This window comes from Labrus mixtus, chromosome 14, assembly GCF_963584025.1.
Source record: "Labrus mixtus chromosome 14, fLabMix1.1, whole genome shotgun sequence".
Taxonomy (NCBI): Eukaryota; Metazoa; Chordata; class Actinopteri; order Labriformes; family Labridae; genus Labrus; species Labrus mixtus.
Window position 1 is genome coordinate 13,686,866 of NC_083625.1, and position 25,812 is coordinate 13,712,677.

At 40.8% G+C, this 25,812-nt stretch overlaps 1 protein-coding gene across 2 annotated transcripts in view; it reads right to left on the reverse strand.

Annotated features, from left to right (window-relative positions):
* The window catches only part of LOC132988063 (glucocorticoid receptor-like), a 61,461-nt gene extending 36,857 nt beyond the window's left edge, over nt 1-24,604 (reverse strand). For both annotated transcript variants that reach the window (XM_061055178.1, XM_061055177.1), the window contains exons 1-2: nt 24,096-24,604; nt 21,008-22,263 (exon numbers count right to left, since the gene is read on the reverse strand). In XM_061055178.1, the coding sequence (XP_060911161.1) occupies nt 21,008-22,254 (1,247 nt within the window). In that variant the 5' untranslated portion in view covers nt 22,255-22,263; nt 24,096-24,604. The remainder of the gene's footprint in view (nt 1-21,007; nt 22,264-24,095) is intronic.
* Nucleotides 24,605-25,812: the final 1,208 nt, after the last annotated feature.

Sequence of the window (25,812 nt, forward strand, 5' to 3'; positions counted from 1 at the left end):
ATGATTTAGACACAATACTCCAAAGCTTAGACTTAGCACAGCTGAGGTCCTAGCAACGCTCTAACTTCTCATCTATATGTACATTTGTATAGAAATGTGTTCATTTTTTGTTATTAATTAAGACGTTATTTTAACATTTTTACTTCATCAGGCAAGAACAGACAAATCAAAAACTCCCTACATGAGAGTGATAATTTAACGCCATTGAAGTGGAATATCTTTGTGTTATGGCGTTTGATTTGGACCAATGAAGTAATCTGAATTTACATTTTTTATGTAATAGTTATACTTCTTGTTTTTTCCAACCTTGTGAAGATGAAAACAACAGTAGAGGCACAAATTAATATTCTTGAGGTCTGCAGTAGCAAGTCTTTGAACACCCTGACTACTCCCCAAACTATTTATTGTAAGTTCAATATGAATGTTAGTGAAACATGTCATAATTGATGCTCTTCCTTGGCTACGAGCATTTCTTTTTTTCTTTTCCTTTTTACATTTTCTTTGTTTATTTTGGGGATTTATCACTTAAAAGAGAGCAGGAGTTTTCCTTCATGCTGGCCGGACCTGAGAAGAATCTGGTGACCTAATTCCAGCGAAAAGGGAAGCCTGTCAGGAATTTCAGCATTAGCAGCACAGGTCTGTAGCTTCTGAACAATAACAAACATCAAGGCACAAGAAGACCACAGCACACAAACCGAACTTCGACTTACACTGTTAGCTGACTGTGATACTGAACAGAGAAAACTCATCTGCATTCTTTTTTTTTTTTAAGTGGATGTAATAACTAGAGAGAAAGGGACCCTATAGCTGCAAACAACTAACAACTAAAGACATAAAAATAGCTTATCATAAAGGGTTATTGAAGAGAAAAGAACATAAAGAATGAGCCAAGGGAAAGTGGGAGACAAAGAGGAAAGCATCAAGAAGAAAGCTGCAGCCAGAGACACATATAGAAACAAACACTGGCCTAGCTGGATTACAGCCCATTTACAGTAGGGCTTGTGGAGCTCCTCCTCCTCCTCCTCCTCCTCCTCCTCGCCCTTTTCCTTCCCTCCCTGACTGAGAAGAGGGAACAAGAAAGAATGTGTGTATGCATGCTAGAGCCAGAAAAGACAGCCAGAAAACTCTGACCACTGGCTGGGCAACTGTATCTATATATGTGCACACATATATGATTATATATATGCTATTGTACATAGAATGATTCAAACTATTCTAGGGCTACTCTTATGTTTGATTGTTGCCTGAAATGCAGTAAAAGCAAAGCCTACGTGGAAAAGAGAGCGGACTTCTGGATTTGATGTCATGCAGCTCTGAGGCCTGAAATAAATCATTTAAACCACTCGATCCACTTTGCATCTCCTTATATCTCGTCCTGGTTTTTATAGAGGCTGAGCAGGCAGGGTTGAGGGCACAGCAACCTTCACCACATTAGCTGCCTGAAGCAACTTGTTTTCTGACACTACACTTCCTTGTGCATTAACGTTTAAATTTAGTTTCCTCTACACCTCTAACATCACTTTGTTTTTCCTCCCTTTAGTTCAGCAGCATTCATTATGTAAACAGCATAACTGTAAAAACAAACAAAGACATACAAATTGATGAGAGCTTCATAGCTACACTATTTGTCCCCAATGTGTTTTTGTAGTCAATGGCATCATATTATGAAAGCTTCAAAGACTCGCTTCAGTCTGCTCGTCACAATTATTAGATCGAGGAACTTAACAGTGCTTTAATTTGTCATTAAAAAGCTTGAGGCAGATTACAGTGGATTAAACATTTGTTATGCCACATTAGAGAGGAAATCACATACAGTTGCAAGAAAAAGTATGTGAACCCTTTGGAATTTCCTAGTTTTCTGCATAAATTGGTCATAAAATGTGTTCTGATCTTCATCTAAGTCTCAACAATAGACAAACACAGTCTGCTTAAACTAATACCACACAAACAATTATATGTTTTCATTGAACACAACATGTAAACATTCACAGTGCAGGGTGGAAAAAGTATGTGAACCCTTGGATTTAATAACTGGTTGACCCTCCTTTGGCAGCAATAACCTCAACCAAACTGTAGTTGCAGATCAGACCTGCACAACGGTCAGGAGTAATTTTGGACCATTCCTCTTTACAAAACTTTTTCAGTTCAGCAATATTCTTGGGATGTCTGGTGTGAATCGCTCTCTTGAGGTCATGCCACAGCATCTCTATCCACTGGGCCACTCCAGAAGGCGTATTTTCTTCTGTTGTTGATTTACTTCTGTACTTTGGGTCGTTGTCCTGTTGCATCACCCATCTTCTGTTGAGCTTCAATTGGTGGACAGATGGCCTTAAGTTTTCCTGCAAAATGTCTTGATAAACTTGGGAATTCATGTTTCCGTCGATGATAGCAATCTGTCCAGGCCCTGATGCAGCAAAGCAGCCCCAAACCATGACGCCCCCCCCCCACCACACTTCACAGTTGAGATGAGGTTTTGATGTTGGTGTGCAGTGCCTTTCTTTCTCCACATATAGTGTTGTGTGTTCCTTCCAAACAACTCAACTTTGGTTTCATCTGTCCACAGGATGTTTTGCCAGTAGTGCTGTGGAACATCAAGGTCCTCTTCTGCCAACATCAAGCGTGCAGCAATGTTTTTTTAGACAGCAGCGGCTTTCTCCGTGGTGTCCTCCCATAAACTCCATTCTTGTTTAGTGTTTTATGTATCGTAGATTGGTCAACAGAGATGTTAGCATGTGCCAGAGATTTATGTCTTTCGCTGACACTCTAGGATTCTTCTTCACCTCATTGAGCATTCTGCGCTGTGCTCTTGCAGCCATCTTTACAGGACGGCCACTTCTAGGGAGAGTAGCAACAGTGCTGAACTTTCTCCATTTATAGACAATTTGTCTTACCGTGGACTGATGAACATCAAGGCTTTTAAAGATTATTTTGTAACCCTTTCCAGCTTTATGCAAGTCAACAATTCTTAATCGTAGGTCTTCTGAGAGCTCTTTTGTGCGAGGCATGGTTCACATCAGGCAATGCTTCTTGAGAGTAGCAAACTCAAAACTGGAGTGTGTTTTTTATAGGGCAGGGCAGCTTTAACCAACACCTCCAATCTCGTCTCATTGATTGGACTCCAGGTTGGCTGACTCCTCACTCCAATTAGCTCTTGGAGAAGTAATTTGCCTAGGGGTTCACATACTTTTTCCACCCTGCACTGTGAATGTTTACATGTTGTGTTCAACAAAAACATGAAAACATATAATTGTTTGTGTGGTATTAGTTTAAGCAGACTGTTTGTCTATTGTTGAGACTTAGATGAAGATCAGAACACATTTTATGACATTTTATGCAGAAAACTAAGAAATTCCAAAGGGTTCACATACTTTTTCTTGCAACTGTATGTATGCTTACTTAGAAATCCCCTTAACTTCCAATGTAGAGTTATATGAATTCAAGTTTTAGAACTGATTAAAGTGTAAACACGATCTAACAACATAAGAAAACATTTATAAAAAAGAATGTGTGAAAGACAAAAGAACCGAAAGTGAAATGCAAAAGATGTTCCAAAAGCTTTGGACTGCTCTGACACAATACGTTTTCACATGCTTTAAGCCGAAGAGGCTTAAAGCCACCATGTCTTTCCATTCAGACATGGTGAGTAATCAACTTTGGCCTGCCCCCTGACATGTGGGAAGAACATAACTTGTCTCTTAAACTAGCTGAAGGCTCATTAGGAGGCAAACTCTTAACTGCCAATCAGAGGCATGCATGCAGCGGTTACAGCTGCCACCCGTGACTCAGTGGCTTGTTGCTTGTGTGGTGCATTCAAAGTATTCCTGACAGACCTCCTGAATCTAGCTGCCTCGGTCTGCTCAAAATACAACTTTTGAAGTCGTTACACAACACTGCTGGCTAGCATCCAAGCATGAGAATGGGGATATACAACACAGATTTGGAGAAGCTGGTAGGTATTACATTTAATAGGGCTGGGAATCTTTGGGTGTCCCACAATTCGATTTTGATTCTTGGGGTCACAATCGATTCAGAATCTAATTTCGATTCAAAACGATTCTGGATTCATGATTCAAATTCTAATTTTGAATAAGTACATACTTCAGGATCTACTCCAGTCATCTGTGAGACTGGCTGAATATCTTGCTGCTCCTTTTGGCATTCTACTGAGTTAAAGAGCTAGCCTTAGCACTTAGCAGGGATTGACTGATAAGCCATACAAATTGATTTTTGGAAGTTATGAATCTATTTAAAAGCTATAAAGATAAGAATCTTGATTTTTACGTAAATCGATCCCCCCCCCCCCCACCTTTATTGTTTAAGGCTGCTTAAATTAAAGAGGCAATTTCTTATGTTTGAGTTCCAGTCAACCAAAATCAATTTAAACTGATTATGCAAACCTTTGTGTTTACATGTTTTTTTTTTCAAGGTTTATGATGACACTGACATGAAAGAAGATCAGACATAAGCTTGTGAAGTGAGGAAGCTAATGAACTAGCTAGCTAATGCCCCAATGTAAGCACAAGTGCTATTTGTTCCCCTTTGTTCTGCCCTTCTCTACTGTACTTGTGCACTTTTGCAGCACATGCTGGCATACACAGTAAAACTGCAGAATTCTTTCTAAATTTTCACATCCTCTAGTGAAAACACCCTCTGGTTCATGGACAGTGAGCTGCAGCTAGCTAGGTGACAATGTGTACCTCTAGTGTTTTCCCATTCCCATTCATGGGAATGAATGAATGGTAATTTTGATAATTAAAAACAAAATAAAATTTCAATTAGTAAATTCAGGGTTTCTCCAGCTTAAAGAGTGGGGGTGTTGGTTAGGTACAACTAGCCAACCTAATGATTAAATGTCCTCACCCTGGTCATTGCTGCTAAATTTAGCTTCACCTGTTTCTAGGTCCTTATCAGCTTGTGTTTAGGATTCCTGCAGTATACTAAGCCATGTCATAAAACAATTATAGCAATATTTGCACATCTATACTCATTTTGCACATCATGCTCATACTCATTAGAAGTCTAAAACATACTGAATTTCACTCTAGTGTTATCTATGAATACTTTAGTTTATGTATCAGAATGGGTACTAGAGAGGAAAAAATGGTATTGGATTATCTCTACATCCAAGAAAACATGTAGCTTTCACTTTAAACTCTTTAGAGAGCAGCCATCAAGACGATTCTTGTTGTAACATGTGGCAAAAGAGGTCCTTTCGGGACACACGCTTTCTGGGTGCCAATTTAGCTGCTGGATGCCTGCAATGTGCCAGGGTAACACAGCACCAGGCAGTGCTTGGTTGGCCGCAGTCCAAACCAGGATACCCTTCTCAAAAGAGAGAAAGCAAGAGGCTAAAAAAAGGAACGACATTAAAAGACTCACAGAATGAATGTGTAATTGCCCAGTTGAAATTAAATAACTTGAATCACTGTGCCATAGAAACCCATGGCCAGAATTGAAGGTGGTGCTCGAGTTAACAGCTGGTGACACGTTAGAATAATAGTGTTGCTGAGTTGATCTTCCTGCTGCTGTGGGGGGGCATTATTACTATTATTATTTAAAATAAACATGGGAGTTGGTTTTTTTTTTAACCAGAATTCAACTCATTCACCGTGAAAATGTTACTTTTTGAAATTTCTTTAGATAACGTATCAACAGGGAAATTAGGCTATTTTTTGAAGCAGACTTTGTTCTCTGTAGCCTTTCTGACCCAAAATCCCATTTTCAGTAGTGTCCTATTTAAAAGTTCTCTGAAGTTAAACTCTCATATACATGGTTTCTCCCTTTTGCTACATACAACTAAAGGGATGGAAAGATGGAGGGTGGAAAGGGCAAAATGTCCATATATTTACTTTACTGTTACAGAAAGTGTCGTGTGGCTGATGTATTACCACCAATCAGTGCACCTGTTCAGTATGTTTGACAGAAATAAAGTATGAGTGCTGAATAATGCCCCTGTTGCTCTCAGTGCCTCCTGTAAAGCAACTCTGCTTTTTCAGTGTTGACCATTCCCCTCCCTCTACTCTTATATTTACCATTTCATTCCTGAAGACAAGTTCACTGATAGGGTAAGGACATCAGCTCTTCTCTCAACTGCTAACTACTAGCAATGAAGGATGTGGAGTACACCACCACACTGGCTGAGCAGAAAAATCCAGAGAGAATGAAGGCATTGAAGCAGAAATACTTGAAGAGGCGAAGGACACTCGCAGAACGGAAGGCAGTCTAAGAAGAAGACATCAGAGAAGGAAGTGAGAGTATAGAGGAAAGGGAAGGGGGTAAGGTGTGTGGGTAGGTGTTTATGTTAATCACTGTGTGTTTCTGACAGACTCAGAGTCAGTGCAGAGGATGTGGCAGGTATGTAACTATTGCACAATGGGCCCTAATCCTAAAATAATTTGCTTACAACTTGAATGAAGCAAAACATTGTTGACATTTAGCACCACAGTGGATTAACTAGGGCCAGAACAAATCCTTAATCTTTATTGGTTGTTTGTAAAACTTATAAAATGTCAAAAATAATGACAAAAGCCTCCCACACATTTTAACAGCCACATATTAAAATCAGGGATTTTGGCTGTCAATCATTTTACAAGACAGAGAGCCGTATAACTCTTTTCATGAAGAGCAATCTGCAAGTGTCAAGTTTACCATTAGCAAACACTTGGCCACAAGGAAAGACTTTCTTTCATATGAAACCTTAAGCAGAACTGGACACATTGGAGAACAGCCGTATGCATTGACCCGCTGGGCCAAGAACACCTAAGCTACGTCCGACGAGGAAGTCATCAAATGTTTGGGTATTTAGAAGTTAATCCATGTATTTAGTAACCAAGCTATTGAATCCCCTATAGTTCCCAACTTACAATTATCATGTTGCCTGGTTCTTGATTTAAAAGAACTGTACTGTATGGCGGTGAATTGTTTCTAGAACTCATCTGTTTTTATTATATTAAGACTAAGAGTTAAAAATAATTTTGCATTATTGTGGGTGTGGTCAAAGTGGCTGACAGCTAGGTGCATTGAAGATGTATGCCAGGAGATTTAATACCTGCATTCACCTGAATAACAAGTGCTAACCCATCTAGTATATGATTGGTTGCCCAGTGCAGCAACATTCAGCACCAGGCTGAGTACAGCTGAGATGTTTCAGTAGTAGCGCCCAAAGCGGCTGAACAAACACTAAATAAACACTCTGAGTGCTCTGAAAAAGAGGCTGGGTGAAGCGGTTGCCTTCCAAGTACCCACATGCTGCTGATTTCGCTCTCCAATGGAAACAGCTCTACCAAAACATAAATTGACTTACAAATATCCATAGTTCACATAACAACAACTTGCTGCTTGTTATTTTCCTTAAGTTAAGGATGAAACAACAGATGGCAAATTTCCCCATTAATCAATCTTTCGTAATTGATAAGCCGGTTCATTCAGAGGGACTGATGGGGGATGACACAGAGTTATAGCTTTGTTAATAATGTGTAAGAGTCAGGGCTTTTGAAAACAACGAATGCATTATCTGCTATGCTTTCCTTCCAGCTGCTCTCGGCTCTTACCATCAGTTTTTCTGTAAAAAGATATGACGTCATTTTTATCTATCCCAAGAAAGTTTTTTTTTTTTATCATGCAACAAAAATTCCTGATACATTAGTGAATTGATTTGTTTTCCCACCCCTACTGTGCAAGGTGCTCTTCTTCAACAGAAATCAATGGCGGCCAACAGCGCTGACCTCAGCTGCCATGTGTTTAATATCAGCAGCAACCTGAGCCCTAACAACAACCTAAAAGATCACATGCCTGGAAGCCATCAGCGTTTTCCACACGTTTGAATTTTGGCCAACTCATGTCAATAAATAAAATAATCTGGCTGACACATTGCTTCTTCCAGCCCACAGGTCTATTTCCAACATTGCATTGGCAAGTCAAAAATTGGCACAGCGAGGCTCAGAGCAACATATTATCACCACAAGCTTAAGCGCTTTTAAAAATAGGAGTGATGGAAATAGATGGGCTTTAGACACAGAGGGGCTTCTATTTAAAAAAAATGACAACATGGTGGCTGAAAAGAGGGTCAATATTCTGAAACAAATGAACAACACAAAATTGGCAAGAACCGGAGGCTATTTAGTTAGACGTCAGTCAATGCAGGAAAGGAACGTCTTTCTGCAGTTATTATATCCAAATTACATCATTTTATTTGTTAGATTCAGCTAAAATAAGCCCAATCCAATGCTTGCAGAAAAGGAAACAGAACAAGAGAGGAATTAACACACAGAGGAAGATAAAAAAAAAAGCATAGGCAGACAGATCATGCACCCTATCAACCCTGCAGTTAACCTCGTGTGTCCTGTACAGACAAGCTTCAGTGATAAACACAGCAACCAAACAGCCACTCAGCTGCTTTTTCAGTCTGGATGATAAACACAGTCTACTACTGTTTCTACCTCAGGCAGTGTTGTTACCGACATATACTGGGCAATGCATGACACCTCCCACCCATCCAATCAAATTGAGCAATTTCCCCATTGCAAACACTACACTGCCACTGCTGCGACAACTACTTCAAATTGAACGTTTTAAAAAAAGGAAATCTGGGAAGCATGAATTGGAGTAAAATGGATCTGTATCATTTCTGTCATCTTTATATTTTGTTGTTGAGGTTTCTTCACAGTTCCTGCTCTGTGAAGCAGTAAGAGGAAGAAGTCAACATGGTGTCCACTCACTGGAGGGACATGGCACATTAAAATCTGGTGAAAATGAGAGGTGCTTTCAGAAACAGCAAACCACAACATCTAAACTGCTTTCCAATGTTGGCTTTGGAAACCAAGATGTAGCCTACATGTCCATCAAAACACGGTGCACAGCAATAGCCTGTGCAATGGCATTCAGTTGATTTAGATTACATTTGTATTAACTTAACAATGGGCAAAATATTTCATAATTTTTATTTACTTGAACATTAAACTATGAACATCTACTTCAGCTTTTCTTTCAAACTTTACATTAAGTAATATCCAACTACTAACTGCATTTTTAAAAGTGACAGTTTATCAGCTGGCCCACTGAGTTACAAGTTGAACAAACCCTGGCATAGACTTTTAAAAGTAACTCTTTCACTCCCTTGGTGGAATCCTGATTTGAGTGCAAAGTATGAGCTAACAACAAACAACAAGAGGTGGACTGGTGAGAGCTGCACTGAATCTCATGAATGGTACTTTGACCAATAAGACAAAATGAGGCCATTATCAAGGTGTCATTCTAACCAAGTGCTGTGAATGACATGATTACGCAACGACAGCTTCGTGGCGTATATGTTTGCCTCCACATGTACAGTAACCTTGGCCGGGTAAATTATTGACGGCTCTGTGGCACAAGGTCCCCTGCGTTGTCTACTGGCGACCTATGACAGAGCCAGCTGAACACAGGCAGCAGTGGAGCCTGCGAACGCTCAACATTTTGCCTGTGTGTGTAAAAGGCTGTAAAGCAACACATTCTAACGCAGAAAGAAAGGTTCTGATATCTGAATAGTGAAACAATACACCAATTCAAACTGATTTTCTTGTGGTTTTACCCAAGCCATTTCTTTCAGCCTAGCTAAGCACCAGCAATCCACCTACTTGCACATCACGGCCATTCACAATGGAAAAAAAGCAGCCTTCTTAAGTCTTTGAGGTTGTTTTACACCTGATAACGAAGCTCCTAAAAGCAACAGAAAAACATCTTTTGAAGGCTTAGAATAAATACAAAGCCTATTGTCAAATAGGGGATTGACATGTGAGGTGTTTTACAACAGCTGCAACTGCAGAAGAGTGGGACTGCAGGATTTTATCGAGTCGCTCACGCTTGAAGGGGTGTGAACCTCTGGCCTCCTGCTGAACATCTCCCTGCGCACCCCGTCGCCCTGCTGAGTTTGATCATGTGGAGAAAAGAACTCCTAACCCTTGAAATGTTACCCTGTAAAGGAATCACGTTCATCCCACTTTAAAAGCCTTCTTATCCACACTAGAATTCAATTTAGAACAAGTGACTATCCAAAACCTCTTGCAAAGTGTTCTACTTCTTTCTATGAGAGTATTGCTGTATTTCTCTTACAGATTAAAGGCACTCCTCTCCAAGCTGCCTGGGGAAAGAAAGATAAAAGAGAACTGCATTTGTGTAAATTGTGAGAAGAAGAAGTAATAGTGACCAACGAACAAGCAGAAGCGCATTGCAACAAAAACAAAAGCCACACAATATTACAGTTTTTAAAAGTAAACTGAGCAATAGTCAAGAGTACAGAGTGATAGAAGAACGGTCACCCCAACCCTCTGATAGATTTTACAGCAACAGGCTATCATAGGAAAGCAGTGAAGGCAGGAAATTCCACTTACTTGATTCATTGATCAAAAAGCAAGTTGTGACACATCAGAGAACTTGTGGTGAAACACAGCGCTCACAAAGTCTTGGTCTAATGTTTGTTTTCATGTCGGAGACTTTTAATCATCTCTGTACCCACTCAGAAAAACAGAATTCTTGAATGTGTTAGTACTCACATCTCAATACCCTGAGATAGTGGAAATTTTTTTTTATTGATTACACAAAAAGGAAGTATGGAAAATCCCGGAATTTAAAAAAATATATAAAATTATAAAAATCTAAAACAAACTGCTGTTTGGCGACACCTCAGCCATAGTGAAGACTCCACTCTCCTCCAGCGGCACACCTCCAAGCCCTCTCCACTCGAGTTCACACGGAGGAGTTATCAATTACAATGCACCATAATTAAGCACCATTAAGCACAAGCAGCAGACAAACGTGTCCTTTGCTCGAGCTGCAATTGCCTGTGACCTGCATTGTTGTGTTAGCAGGCTAACGTTAGCACACTTTAGTTCATAGCTTCATATTACACATAAATGGACACGGAAGGACTGTGATGTAAAGACAAATAAGCAGTTAGTAGGTCATGTTAGTCTACTTTTCTCTAGTCCCTGACCAAAACAGCTTTAAACGCAAGGCCGTCCCGTCCATGTGAACATGATGGAAACACAGCCCCGACAACAACACAGCCAGCGGGACTCACGCTTCTCACTCATTGTCATGACTCAGAGACATGTTTACAGAGGTTATACTTGACTTCTGCTGTATGTATGTGTAAAATGTCGCACAGTCTTCCTTCAAGATGAAAATCACAAAAAAAGATAAAGTATTTTGTATTGATAAGTTAATAGTCCATTACTCTGTTTGATGGCTAGTTCAAACTAAAAAAAACGGACTAAACTATCGTCAGAAATTCCTGCAGTTCATTACAGCAGAGGGTGACATGATAAGCAAATATAAAGCTTTATAATAGCTAATATATATATAAAAGATAGGACCAAGTTACATAGCCAAGCCTGGCTTTTAATAAGTAGGCAAAGTGTTGTTGCTCTGACCTAGCCTACCTTGAGAATCATGAAAATATAATTCGATAATACTGCAGTACTGGGGTAAATAATCACATGAGAAGCCTAAGAAATGCATAATGCTTCTGTCCAGGGCACATCGGGTCACTGCATGGTTTGATTAAAATGAAAATGGTATGCGTCATGTGCTTTGGCATTTCAGTCATCAGACCTACAGTATGGGAGCCTTTCAGCGTGTAAGGAAAGCCCACCACACTATCTTTATCATCACTATCACCAGATCTGATGCTGCCTTAAGGCTCTGTCAGTTTTCATTTATTTATTTGTGAACCAACTGTATGTCTATTGTTGGGGGAATTGTTATGCATTCAGGAGAAAAATGCAGATAAAACAATCCATTTTTATTTGTTATTTTTATTTTGTTTTTGTGATGGGGGCATAGCTCACCACCTCTACCCACCTATTTCCTGGGGGAAACACCAAGACGTGTTGCACGGTTTCTTCTTACGCTAATTTCCATCATCTAAAGGTTCTTGTTTTGGTTTGAGTTTGCTGCCAGTTCTAAGTAGTTGTCACGTTTTATTATCTATATGAAACACAGTGTTCTTTTTGTTTTTTTCAACGGTCATACAGGTATTTACAATACAATAAAACATGAATTTGGTGTGCTGTGCTACAGCTCCAGTAACAACAGCAACACAACATGCTGATCAAAAAGAACATGCACTCATGGTCATTCTCCAAAAATTAAAACTACTTAGAAATTCCACAGAGGATTTCAGGTTACAAAAAAAAATAATGTGGTTAAATATCAGATACAAATACCTGAACATTTCTTTTTTTTTTAAGTACATTAGTACAGTAGTTCCTATTTCAGGACTGAACTTGAAAAGGTCAGAAGGGGCAGCAGTCTAAACCCATTATAGCTACTAGACACCATAGTTCCTGTTTCCTGAAAGAGCTGTCGCCAAACAATCCTCTCTTCATTGAGTACAGTGAATCAGTTCAGTCAAGGATAAATGTATGCTCACTCCTGACATATCTGAGCAAAGCTGGCTCACAGAATTGTTCATGTGAACACAGCAGAGAAAGAAATCAATTGTCGCTATCAGAAGCAGACGCTATTATTACCTCCATGCTGTCGGTTACTTGTCCACTTTCTGGTTGCACACCGAGCTAGGTTGCTGTTGCTTTGGTAAGTTAGCCCAAGAACTCATGACATATGCACATAAATGCACTCACAGGAAGTTCAAAGCATTGTGCCGATGGCCATCACATAATTCATTAGACAAGGATAGGTTCAGAAAGAATCCTGCTAGAGCTCTCATACTGTCTTCTAAGTTGGTCGACTATATGAAGAATTTGCCCCACAGCCATCTTCCCCAACCATACCGCCATCACATGATGTGCACTGAGGCATTTGTGTGTGCATATGTTTGTTTTTTTTATAGCTCACAGTATATGGGTGTTAAGTGTGTATCTGACATGCAGAAATGAGAGTAAAAACAATACAGAATCTATTAGGATCTGTCCAATACTTATGAAGCAACCCTGGCTGCTTTTACAAATTATACTGATATTTTTTTAAGATGTATGTTTTTCGTAAAAAAAAAAAAAAAAAAAAAATGCCAGCAGAACAGAAGTTAAGGACTTTTTTCACATTGCTTGGGAAATGTTGCAAAATCACACAATCAATGCATTTAGGTTACCACAGGTTTATTGTTTGCACAATTAGAATAAAATCTACTCCAAGTCAAATTAACAGGAAGTGGATTTAAGAGTTTAAAATGATGTCATTGATAATAAGACTCTGATGTTCCTTCTAAAAACCAATTCTCATAATGCATCCATGCATACATTCTGTTCACAAGTGGTCTGCTAATCAGAAAAAAAACCTTCAAACCTACAAACAACCTTCTACTAGCATGTGACCAAAAATACTTAGTATTGTCACTCGTTGATAATGGTGTGATCCTAACACCAATCTATCAAAGGTAGTGAATTGAAAAAAAATAACACACATTGCAAGATCAAGTATAAACTTTTGCATCAGAGCATTTATTGTTATTGGGCAGTTCCCCATGTCATTGCACCCACATCAATTCACTGAATTTCAAACCTATCTGTTATCAAATGTTTTCATCAAAGATGAACTCAACCAGTTCTGTGGTCCTTTTTATGGCTTTCCTGCAATGCTTTTGAGACTGTAAACTTGCGTCATAAAATGATAGATTATGTAACATTACAATTTCCTAATCACTCGACAAACAGCTAGAACAGGAAATATGTGCACTGATTCAACAGCTCAATGGAAAACTATGCAATAAAAAACATGACTGATGGCCATCCTATAATACTATATGTCTATCCCTTACTTTGTCTTACAATGTGTTCATGTCCATATCTTTACAAAGTATAAAAAGACTTGTTTTGTCCTGCAAAAAGAGATTAAATCCATCATGTGGCTGCTTTCACAGGCTGCTTTTATGTTTGCGACACCTAACACGGGCGTAAACATGCCAGCAGACTATAAAACAGCCTTAAAAAAGAACAGCTTGGCTGCTAAGAAGCCTAGACCTCCTTTGGCTCTCTGCACTGCAGTGACCCTAGCCCAAGCTGACATGAAAGACTCATACAGTAGACTCCAGAGCTGGGAGGGAGGGGGGCGCAACTGAGGCAAAAAAACAAGGAAGAAGTGTCAAAATGAAAGCGCATCTTGTTGGGAACCTCGTTTTGGCCAAAGATCAGAGCTACACATGCTCTGTAAGTAAGGATGAACACGTGTGGCACTTTCTGATTGAGTGTTTGCATCTGACAGAGGATGGGTCAGAAAATAGAAAACGGTCATTAAACAGTTAAGATGCAGTGAAAGGCAAAGAACATCGAAATCTAGCCTTGCATACAGCAAAGGTTAAGCCTGTTAAGCAACAGGAACTCAAACAAACAACATGGATTGAGGTTGGCATAATCTTAGAGATTACAAGTCCAGGAAACTGAGTCAACAGACATGAGTCTGACCTAGTTTGGCTTGTTTTATCTGCCTTCTGCTTGGCTACCTGTTGTGAAATGACTATTGAGGACACTTACAGTAGGACATGAAATTCCCTGTGTGCACTCTTTGTGATGTATATGCAGGGCAGCAGGCTGAGTTCACCTAATGTAGACTTGAAAAAGACTTTGTGGTTCGAGTGAGTTCAGAGAAGATGCTAATATCACTAATAATGTGTTTTAGGGCTGGGCAGAGTGTTCATTTATATCTTGGTATCTTTATCAAATGACAGTATATAAATTCTGAATAACATGTCTAAAAAAATGTATGTTTATTTCTATGAACTGTCCCACTGTATTTGTCATCCAAATGATTCAAAATGTAAAAGAAAACCCTTTTAGAATCAAGTTTGCTTGTTAATTGTTTAACTTTATATTCATTCAGAATCATTTATTTGGATATACGAGTTCTGTGATCTGATGTAATCATCCTAATGCTCTTCCAGTGAAAGTGAGCTAAACATAGTGTTGACTTCTCAACATCTCAGCACATCGTTTTTTTGGAAATGATGTCTTTCCCTAATGCTGATGTAAGTGACAGAACAGAACAGGATTTCAATCATGTCCGTTTCCCACTTTTGCCAGAGGGTGTTTTTTTTCTTTCTACAATAGTCTGATACCCATGAGGAAAACCCTGCAATGTAGTTGAAACTCTCGGGAACAAGGTTGATGAAATCTCACGCTAACTTACTTTCAAATGCAAGATCATGCAAAAGAAGAGAGAACAAATATACAGGCAACCCAAGAGCAACACTCAATTGAAGTCTTTCGTGTAGCTAAGGGGCAGGTTTGGATCATACTAAAATCCTCTTATAGTACGTCATTGTAATCAGTATTATTGTTAACTTGGTAATTCTCATGAATGGTACATTCCCCACTGGTTCTAAAATCCACTACAATAACTCATGTTTATGTTTCTGCTGCATAACTCTCCCCCTTATATCGGCCCCTTGCATCAGTCTCCAAATCTGTGGTGGATAGACCCTCCACTTTGTTCTGTGGCTTCTTTCCCTGAGGATGGCAAGGTTGTCTTGCAGAGTTTGCTGCATGAATTTCTTCAAAATACACATCTGAGGTTCTGCAGATCTAAACTTTACAACACTTCTTTGGTGTAATTTGATGTGTGACTGTTTAAGTATAGCTCAAGGGCCAGGATGCTTTAATAAAACTGAAAATGTTTTCCACTGCACCAGAGAGACGAAGCAAACATATGGCAAGGCCTTCAGGGAATGTAAATGTCTGAAAAGTTTACATAAGCTGAAAAGTTGTTTGAATAGGAGCTTTAAATCCATTGAACCAGAGAATTTCTAACAGGAAGCTCCAGCGACCCCACGTTTAAGTATTGTACGATCCAAAAACAGATTCATTCTGTACTCATTTCAACACAACCCAAGTTGTGTGTGTGTGTGTGTGTGTGTGTGTGTGTGTGTGTGTGTGTGTGTGTGTGTGTGTGTGTGTGTGTGCATCTAATCTTTTTGTATACAGCTTGTGCATGCCTCAGTGAAATAAGGAGAGCTCTGAGGGGCCCATCAGGGGTGAGAAGGTGAGAAGAAAAATATGACTGAATGACAGACTGAAGAGAGGCAGCAGCACTCTACAGCAGCTCTGTACACGTGGCCTCCCAGCATCCCTGTGTACACACACAAACACACACACACACACACACTCACTATCTTGATGCTCAGGCACACACTGACAAATGCAGCACAGCAAAAGAGCACAGCAAACGACAAATCTGCAGCCCTTTTAACTGTCAGTGTGAATTAGAATCTTTTAAAAGGAGGTTAAATGCTCTGGGTATGGAAAATAAATATTTGTAGCTGATGTTATCTGCTGTCTGTATTAAAAAAGACGTGACGTTCCAAAATAGAGAAAGTCCCAAAATAAATGACAAGAAAAAGAAAAAGTAATTGAGCATAACGCTATTCTAAGAATTTTAGAGAATGCTTGGAGGGCCTCAATTCACCCTGGGCATGAAGCAACAGCATTTGTCTATTTGATGATCAGTTATATAACTCAGAGCTGGAGCCAAACAACGTGATTGAGTCAAACTGTGTTCCAACTGTGCAGAAAATTCCCATAGAACAGTGAGGTGGGCTGGGTAATATACAGTGCAGTATATAGATATGGTTGCTAGGGAAACTCACATGGTAGCCAGGCAGCCAGTCATTTATCTGTTTTCATTCATACTTTGAGATAAACCCAGCATTACACGTAAACCTGATGTAATGCAATTCAATGCAACAGCATGAGAAAACAGTATGTAATGCACAGTGCAGCTTCTTTACTTTTTATGGAAGTGAGAGGTGCAGTGTTCAGTACATTTATATCGAAGTTCTGATGAGTTTGTTGACATTATAGTGCACAGCTACTGTGGATTTCTCTAAAAGGGATACTTCACACATTGAAACATGAATATGTATTGACATTGGGTCATATATGTAGTAGAAATGTGAAATGAATTTTGAAGTTGGTGCCTTCTTGGTCGAAAAAAGGCAGAAAGTGTCTTTTTGGCTCATGTGGATGAAAGACACCAAATCCCAGAATGCACAGCACCGCAGGCCACTCCCACTAAGGTCCTCTATTTCAGAATCAGAAATACTTTATTAATCCCAGAGGGAGATTCGATCATTACAGTTTCTCTAAAATATACAATATAGCAGTAGAAATATAGTAATAAAAACATTTACAGACATATTTACTTCAACACATAAGGCCATTTCCTCAACTGTAGTTTCACCCCGCTAACTGCAACTCCTTTTCAGACTTAGAAATACAAAGATTTCCCATCTCAGCTGAAAATGAGGCCGGGATGCACGACCATTAAAAAATACTACCAGGTTTCTAATGATACAAAGCTTAATGCAAATGGGTGGAGTACCTATAAGTATTTATATAAACTAAATTTATGTGTTCTCTACCTTAACCACCCAAACTGACTACATGTACAGTTCATTAAAGCTGGAACATGTTGTGTTCCAAAAGCCAGTTTTTTCAGCCATACTGAGGTGTTGTGTGGTTTTTGAGAAGTATGGCTGTCATCCTTACCATGTCAGTTGTGATGAGATTAAGGTCAGAATTTAACACCTTACTTTTTCTTTTTTATAATCTTTTTTTGTCCCTTTCAGCTCACCGCTGTTAAGCCGCTGCAGGTTCTTCCTGTTGCTGCAGTGATGGAAAATATTAACACCACATGAATGTCCCTTTTCACATAAAAAAAAAAAAAAAAAAAAAAAAAAAAAACACAGACCCCCTCAATTGACAAATTAAAAGTAAAATGCACCTTGTGTGAAACTTTAAATATCAGCAAAGTACTTTGAGTTAGAGCTTCCACCTATGAGTGGAGCATACAGCTGCGGCTAGGCAGACTAATGTCAGCGGACAACCACATCACCACAGTTGGCAAAGCACCATTTTGGAGTGTGAAAATTGTCAAAGGCCTGTGGATAGAATAAAATCAAATAAGATAACTACAGCCGCTTGCTAAATGGGTGGCAACTGACTGCAGGCATGTCAACAGAGGGGACGGTCATGTTTCACTCAGACCTGTAGGAAACAGAGAAAGCAACTAAACTGGATCTGCAGAAAAGTGCAAAAGCAACTGCATGAACCGGGTATCATTGGACAGTGAGTCTTTTTATAAATACACTCTTGTCTATGTATTAAAGTGTAACACTGTCATTAATAAAACAAACACTGTCTTTCACTGAAAAAGCACTTAGAAGCTGTCTGCTGCCTCCACGAGATGTTTTCCGACCAAACTGGAGCAGCACTTATTTAAATAATAATTAAATCAAGACACCATCATATCTAGTATTTTGTGGTTCTTTTATTACCTTAATGACTTCTGGGTGTGGCTTTCATAAACACCGTTTGTAGGTTTCTACCACACCCACACACATGTTTTTATGTTTTCTTTGTTTGACTTGTATTTGTATTCCTGTGTGTGAATGAGAATGAATGAATAAATAAGTTAACAACACTGGTAAGAATTGTTTAATGTTGTTAAAATGGACTTAAAATGTTTTTGTTTTTTTTAAATGCAAAATAATGAAACGTTAATCATGCAACGGTTTCAGACCACACTGGTGTAGAAGTGCAGCTCTTGTTGAAATAATAAATTATATCAAGATCATAAAGTCTTTGCATTTATTTGAGTCACAAATCAAGAAACTGGTCAAAGTTGCTTTGCATTGTTAATATGGACTCAAAAAAGACTTCTGATTGAATGTTTGTTTGGAATAAAGGACTTACTGATGGGCAATAAATGGTAAATCTGTTTTTTCTGCAGGAAAAAAACTCATTGGGATTTGAAATCTCTTTTTCAAGAGTGTCCTGGCCTAGACAGGCAGCAGCACAATTAACAGACTTTCTGAGAAACAATGAGCAGCCATACAAATAAGATAAATACTTGAAAATGATCTTTAGTTGCTCCCCTTGTGCAACTCTGTATTATCTTCTTTAGGGAAAACAGAACACTTGGGTTATTGCCCCTCTCAGCTTGTCTGATGGTCCATGACGAGTGTGTCTCTTCTCCTCTTTGTTTCACATGTTCTCTCTGCATTGCCCCTGTTGGAACCTGGAGAGAGTCAGTGGTATGCATCACAGGAACACGGTCTGAAACGTACACGCTCCTGGTGCATCTACCAGGAAATAGCTTAAGTGCACTTCACATTTACTTCTGGGCCTGAATAAATGTGTGTGAAGCCAATGCGGTTAACAAAAAAATAACGCGGTTGGCTGTGTGGTAAAAAAAACAAAAAACAATTAGTGATAAAACATGTGCTGCTGGATAGGCCTGTGCAGAAAAGCCAGATAAAGTGGCCAATAACCCAATTTCAAGGAAAGAGGTTACCAAATAAGTACTCGTGAATGACGAGAAATAATTCCACTTCTCAATCTTAATAACGGCACGACATTTCAACAACAGTGTAGCAGCAGGGAGATAACAGAAGCAGACACCCTTCTTCATATTTGACTTGTTTACAAAGCAGCAGCCTGAGACAAACACATCACCAGCTCTTTAGAAGAACCAACTGACTGACTAACGTTGTTGCTCCACTTTATTTAACCACCATCGTGTGATCTGCCCATTCAACTCCTGTTTGAAAAAGGAACAGGACTGGAACGAGCAAACAAATACTCCTTCTCTCATCGCTGTACTTGCACTCTATTCAGTTATCTGATAGTACTTCCAAACTGAAGTGAGGCGTGTCCAGCACACACTTCTGTCTCTCTCACTCTATGTTGCTGCACATGTTCAGGTCTCACTCAGGACTTATTCCATCTCATACTAAACACCACCGCACTGCATCCTCACGAAAGCACATACTGTGTTTTTTTTCCTGATGAATCATTTCCTGTGGGATGACAAGATTTATGTAATCGCGATGTCTTTACAACAAGCGCAGCCTTACAGCACAATGTCATGAAAAACAAACCAGAAGGCGGAAAAAACGGACAAATTCTAAAGACTTTATAGAATACAAATTCCCAATGCAACTTCAAAAATGTGTTTACTGTATAATTTTAAACAAACAGCTACTACGAGTATTTACTTTGCCCCCGAAAAATCAATCATATTATCTCCACTATTGCATAATGCTATGAAATCAGCAGATCTACAATACTGAGAAAACACAAGATTGGAAATACTTTCATTGCAATAATGTTTCAAATTGATGATTTTCAACATCAGCACAACTAAATATCTCCACTTCCTTACACAACAGTACTTCTGTTCCCTCCTGACTCCTTGTAACCGCAATAGTCTTTGACCGACTCAAACCTCCCCCCCCCCCGATCTGCCTCCTCTGACAATAATCATCTAAATTAAGTGCTGTCTAACAGATTCTGTAATTTGCCTTAGCAGTCCTAAATTGTCATGCGATGCGGATGATTTGGAGGAATGTTTGCACTTGCTTTGTCTGCCTGTTGGGAGATGATAAGCACCAGACGCCCTGCTGCCCTAAGGGTGCTAGCTCTTCCCTCTCAAAAAAAAAAAAAGTAATACAAACAGACAAAAACACCTGTGCACTCTTTTTTTATACGAGACTTGTTTGTCTGTTATGCAAGAATCAAACTGGCGTGAACCAACTGCTTTCATTTTCCAAACTGCAGTAAAAATGCAGACGACTGAAGAGCCCTGACGCATCAGCCTGCACTGGATTTGAGTTTTGAACTGCTCAAAGGGAAGCAGCTTGTTTTTATTTGGTAGCAGAGCCGCAGTGCAAAAAGTAAAGCACCCTGGTTTATATTTATAAAGGGGGGAATTATTCTGTGCCTCCTTTTGAGATCGTAGTTTGGTCAGTATCACTCATCACCTCTTCTTCAGGGCTTTTTAGTCATAATATGAATTAGAGAGGCTAGACATGTATACAGTTTTAGAAATAGCTGTGTGTAACTATAGTGAATGTTGTTTATGAAGAAGTTGCATTACAAGTGTGTGGTTTCTGGTATCATGTGGTTCAGAACATCTGACAGATATTTTTCAGAAGTAGAAGCAAACACTACAATCCGCCAGTGTCAGAAGAGTGAAAAAAAAAAAAAAAAAGAGTGAGATGAAGTCATTCCATGTGTCCTACCTTGCGAAGCTGGAGACAGAGAAAGCTGCCATGGCTGCTGCTGAGGGGAGCCCGTCATCACCTCTCTGAATCCCAGAAGACTCTCCATACCTGCTCCCCCTGGCCCAGCTGTCCCCCACCAGAGGCAGGTTCGAGAATGGGCCAAAGGGCTTCTGGTCTTGAAGACCTGCTGTGGAGGAAACACTGGCTCTGTAATGGTAGCCAGGACCTGCTCCGACACCCATAGGCGAGGACATGGGGAGTGGACTCATGCTGCTCTGTAGGCACTGTGACTGACAGTAACCAGCGCCTTCCTGCTTCTCCTGTTTGATCACACCAGGAGTACGGATGTGTATGAATGAGTCATCCGGATCTTTCTCTTCCTTGATCATGACGCTTGTAAGAAGCGACACAGGCGGTTGCTGTTGATGATGAAGCTGTTGCTGGTGCTGTAGAAGTTGGTGTTGCTGTTGATGCTGCTGCTGATGGTGCAATGGGTGGTGCTGCTGGTCCCTACCGTTCACGTTGGTACAGTTAACTCCGTTACCCATGAGAGACTTAGTTTCCTTAAGAAAGGCGCTGACAGGACCACCACCAGCCCGGCTGTCATGAAGGATGGTATCCAAGTGCGCCACCTCTGAATCCAACTCGAAATCACTGATCTCTGGCAGAGAACTAGGGAGGTCCAGGTCATGCCATATCTCGGTATCCTCGATTAGGCGACTGCTGTTTCCATCCAAATCACACAGACCAGCACCTGTAGGTCCGCCGTAAGTTTCCAAGTCTTTATCCAGGGAGAAATTCCCCTCCTGTTTGATGTGCGGGGAAAAAAGGTCGGGCAGAGGGAGGTTTCCCAGCACAGAGGTGTCCGAGGTGTTGATGACAGAGGTGGACGTCCGGTCCAGGTCGGAGATGCTCTGTTTCAAAAACGACAAGTTGTCCTCCAAGTTGAACACACCAATATCCTGCTGGTGCTGATGCTTCTGCATTTTGATCATTTTACCCTCCTTCATATCTGACCCTTCAGCGAGGATATGATGCTGCGGGGACTCAAAGAGGCCTCCAAGATCAGCCGGGTCTTTGGTTCCTCCTTGTAGGTTCGGGGCAACCGAGGACTGGGGTAGGGATCCTGAGCCCGGCAGGTGGATTGAAGACTGGAGCAGTGAACTAGCCGTGTCACCCGGGCTTCTGCCTACTCCCTCCCCCGTCTCCTCAAATGCCAGGCTGTCGTCTCGATTACCGTTGCGCTTTGGTCCACCCTGATCCATTTCTCTATCCTGACAGGACAGTGAGCGTGTGTCAAAGAGAGCACACCGCAAAGACAGAGAGAGAGAAAAGAGACAAGGCATTAAAAACAGAGCTGATGCTGGACTGGATGGTGAATATGCAGTAACAAGTCCTGAAAGTCAACATCAAATTCTTTTTAAATAATATCGATCTTTCGCAGTACTGTGTCTCCGGAAACATCTGCAATAAAAAAAATGGTGTTCGCATATAAAGCACTGCTTGCATCTACCACTGTGCCTCTGCCCCCGCCATTTATGTTTTTTTTTTTTTTTTTTCTTTTTTGAGAATGACAGCAGCTGTATCAAACAGGTCATCTCCCCCTCTCACACCCACACTGGAAGAATATGGCAGTGGCACAAATGCTCCAAATCCGGAGATAATAAGGAGACCATAGCCATTACATAACATAGCCTACATGTCTACATACATGGCTGTAATCTTCATGTTATTTGTTTGAACTGTGCCCTCTTCTCAGTGCAAGACATGCCCAGGCATAGATTGTGTTACAGGCAGTGCGAGCGACATGTCCCTCATGCAGCTAAGCATGTGTGCAGCAACATACATCTGTTGAAAGAGATTAACCCACAATGGGCCTCCGGGCATATATGCAGTAGTCACCAGTAACTGTCGATCCCATTTTGCGAGGGAGAGCAAATTACGGTATCACTCAAAACTTCGTTTAAAAGACTGGAAATTCAATAAAACGTAATAAGGTGGAATTGATTGAATTGAAATGAAATTGAAAACATTTGGAAAGCAGTTTTGCAAAGGGCAGCTTCGTGCATTCCTTGAGGGTTTCGCAGCCCACAAATAATCTGTTGATCGAAGACAGCGGGGCAGAAAATGAAGAGCTGAAGCTGTCACTCCCGCCAAAGTACGTGCGTCTAAATATTACAAACACGCACGGAGCGCTCTCGGCGCATTACGCACTTTGGATTCATTCAGTGTCGTTTGAGAATGTCATTTTGAAATACACCCATTGACCCTGTGATTTCGTCTGATCAATGAAGCCAGCCGATCGACCACATTCTGGTGTTTAAGTGAAGCCGTGGTAGTGACACTCTCCCTAGAAGACACTCCTCCACACAGCACATAGCAGACAGGCTACAGTGAGCTATATGGCGGCTATATGGGCAGCGGCTTACGATCACGTCCCCCTGCAAATGCACTGTGCTAAAAGTGAGGTCCCGTCACATGTGAGAGAGTCCTACGGGGCTGTGGGAGACGTCTGTTACAAGTTTTTATTTCAATGTTAGCGCTTTGTGTTGTTTCAGAATATTGTTTTGGTCCTGGGTGTAACAACAACCTGCAGAAGAAGACGGCTCTGGGATGTAACCGTGCGCTCACTCATGCAAAGAACATTTGTTACTGATTCAGTCATAATTAGAGTATGTTGAAGTGTGGAAAAGTTTTGGCTCTGCCGTCTTGTTTTACTGTGTTCCGCTCATCACTACATCATTATTAGTGCAACCTGTTGGCTGCGGAGGGACATTGCACTGATCGCCCGCCTACGGACGGACGGACGGAGAGGCTGTACAGAAACCTTTTACAGTTAAAGTTTTAGCCGTGTTTTCTATTTCTAACAGACACATTTGGCGTGTCCTTCGAGCCTCAGCGGCGACATTGTCAATATGTGAATATGTCAAACGGTACAGGGGGGGGGGGGGGGCTGTCAATGCGCCGGAGACGCTCGTCGCCGGCCTTCCTCGGTGGCACGTCCAGTTTACAGTCTTGCTTTTAATGTTTTTTTTTTTTGTTGTTGTTTTTTTTTACAGCATCATAACTATACGACAACTTGTTAAATCAAAAAAGTAGCCCGCACCTGTGGTGAAAGAAGGATGCGCTGCACCGGTTAGGTCATCTCCTGCCAGTCCAGGTTAGAAAAAAAAAAATAATGAGAAATAACGCAATGTCCAAACAGTCAAGCACTCCAATAGAAGACTTTCCTTGCGAGAATGACGCGTGGTGAAACGCCTGCTGGATTTGTTGCGGTCTCTCCCTCCGTTTGGCAGGAAAACATCGTCCGAAATATCTACTGTTTTCTCACTTCAGACAAACGCCGTCGCTGACATATCTTGGAGCAGCCGAGTTCCACCGTGAGCGCCTGATCTGTCGGTAACTTTTAACGCACGTCACCAGCAGACGGGGGGGGGAAGAAAAAAAAAAGTCACCTGTAGATCTGTTGTCCAAACATTTTACAATAAATCCGCAATGAATCGACAAATCTGCAGCGCACAAGTCCGCTTCTGCGCCATTAAACCCGTGAGTATTTTTAAAGTTATATAAGACGGCCGTGTTGCCCTGGTGCACTCAACTGCAAACTCAGGCAGAGCATGGCGGACAGTTTGTGAAACGGTGACAAGCTGCGTGCGTGGGGGGACAGCGCATCCGCCCTTCCCTTTCAAAATAATAGCTTTGTTTTTTTTTTTCCACAACGGTATTTACATTATAATCCTCCATACGGGAAAGTGAAAGGTCGGCGCTCGGGCGTGGCAGGCGAATGCAAAGTGTTTATCAATTGCGACCAAACACATGTTAAAACAAAGTGCGCATTCAGTTCTGGTTTTGACTGTGAAACTCGAAGCTTTTATTTTAAGATCTACTCGCACGGCTTATTGTCACATTCTGTCCGTCTGTGTGAGCTTGACACAGCTGCTAGTTTGACACTTGCCGGTGAACGCCCCTCTCTCCCTACTGAAACGCTCTGCTGGGGAATCTGTCAAAACGTGTCTTCGTCGGCCATCGTTAACCCCCAGGCACGGAGGGAGAGAGTGAGGAGCCATTATTGGCTGTAACTGTAGCCTACTGTATGTTCTGCTATGCCTACATGACGCCAAACCAAGGACGGATATTGGCTACAATTGTCATGTGGGGGCCAGTTTGAGGGGGTCACATAAGGTTGTCAGCACGGGAAGAAAGTCTGTTTTCCCATGTAATCAGGATTAGACGTTTAGAATCATAGCTTTCATGCTTCAGTGCCTTGTAAGTATGAAGTCTATCGTTTAACTCCAGCAATGCAGAGAATCACTATGATTGAGTGACGACAAGCGCACAGAGGTATTTAAAAAAAAAAAAAGAGGGAAGCCAGGCTCCAAGCGCAGCCAGTCAAAAGTTGAAATACCCCCCCCCCCCCCCCCCCCTTAAACGCAAACGATAGAAGTAAAAACAACTGCCCAAATGAAGAAACAAAAGTGCCTGTAGCCCTTTCAGAATATAGACATTAATTATTTCCCAGACCAGCTCTTTCTCTGAGAGATTGTGGATCTCAAGCAGGGAGTGAGGGGTCAAAGGGCATGCTTACAGCCTGTGGTCATCTATAGGTCTAAATAATGTTTTTTAATCTTTCACATGATGAACCCCCTACATAGATGAGCTATAGAGATAATAGGCTACATTAAAAAATAACATACAACTCGGCAAAAAGTCAGCACAGTTCAGATAAATGGGGTTTCAGAAATGTTTTCAAAATCCATTATTAAAGTTGTTGTTAATCCTTTGTTAGCAACTTTAATAAACTTATCTTTACATGACTTCTGCGA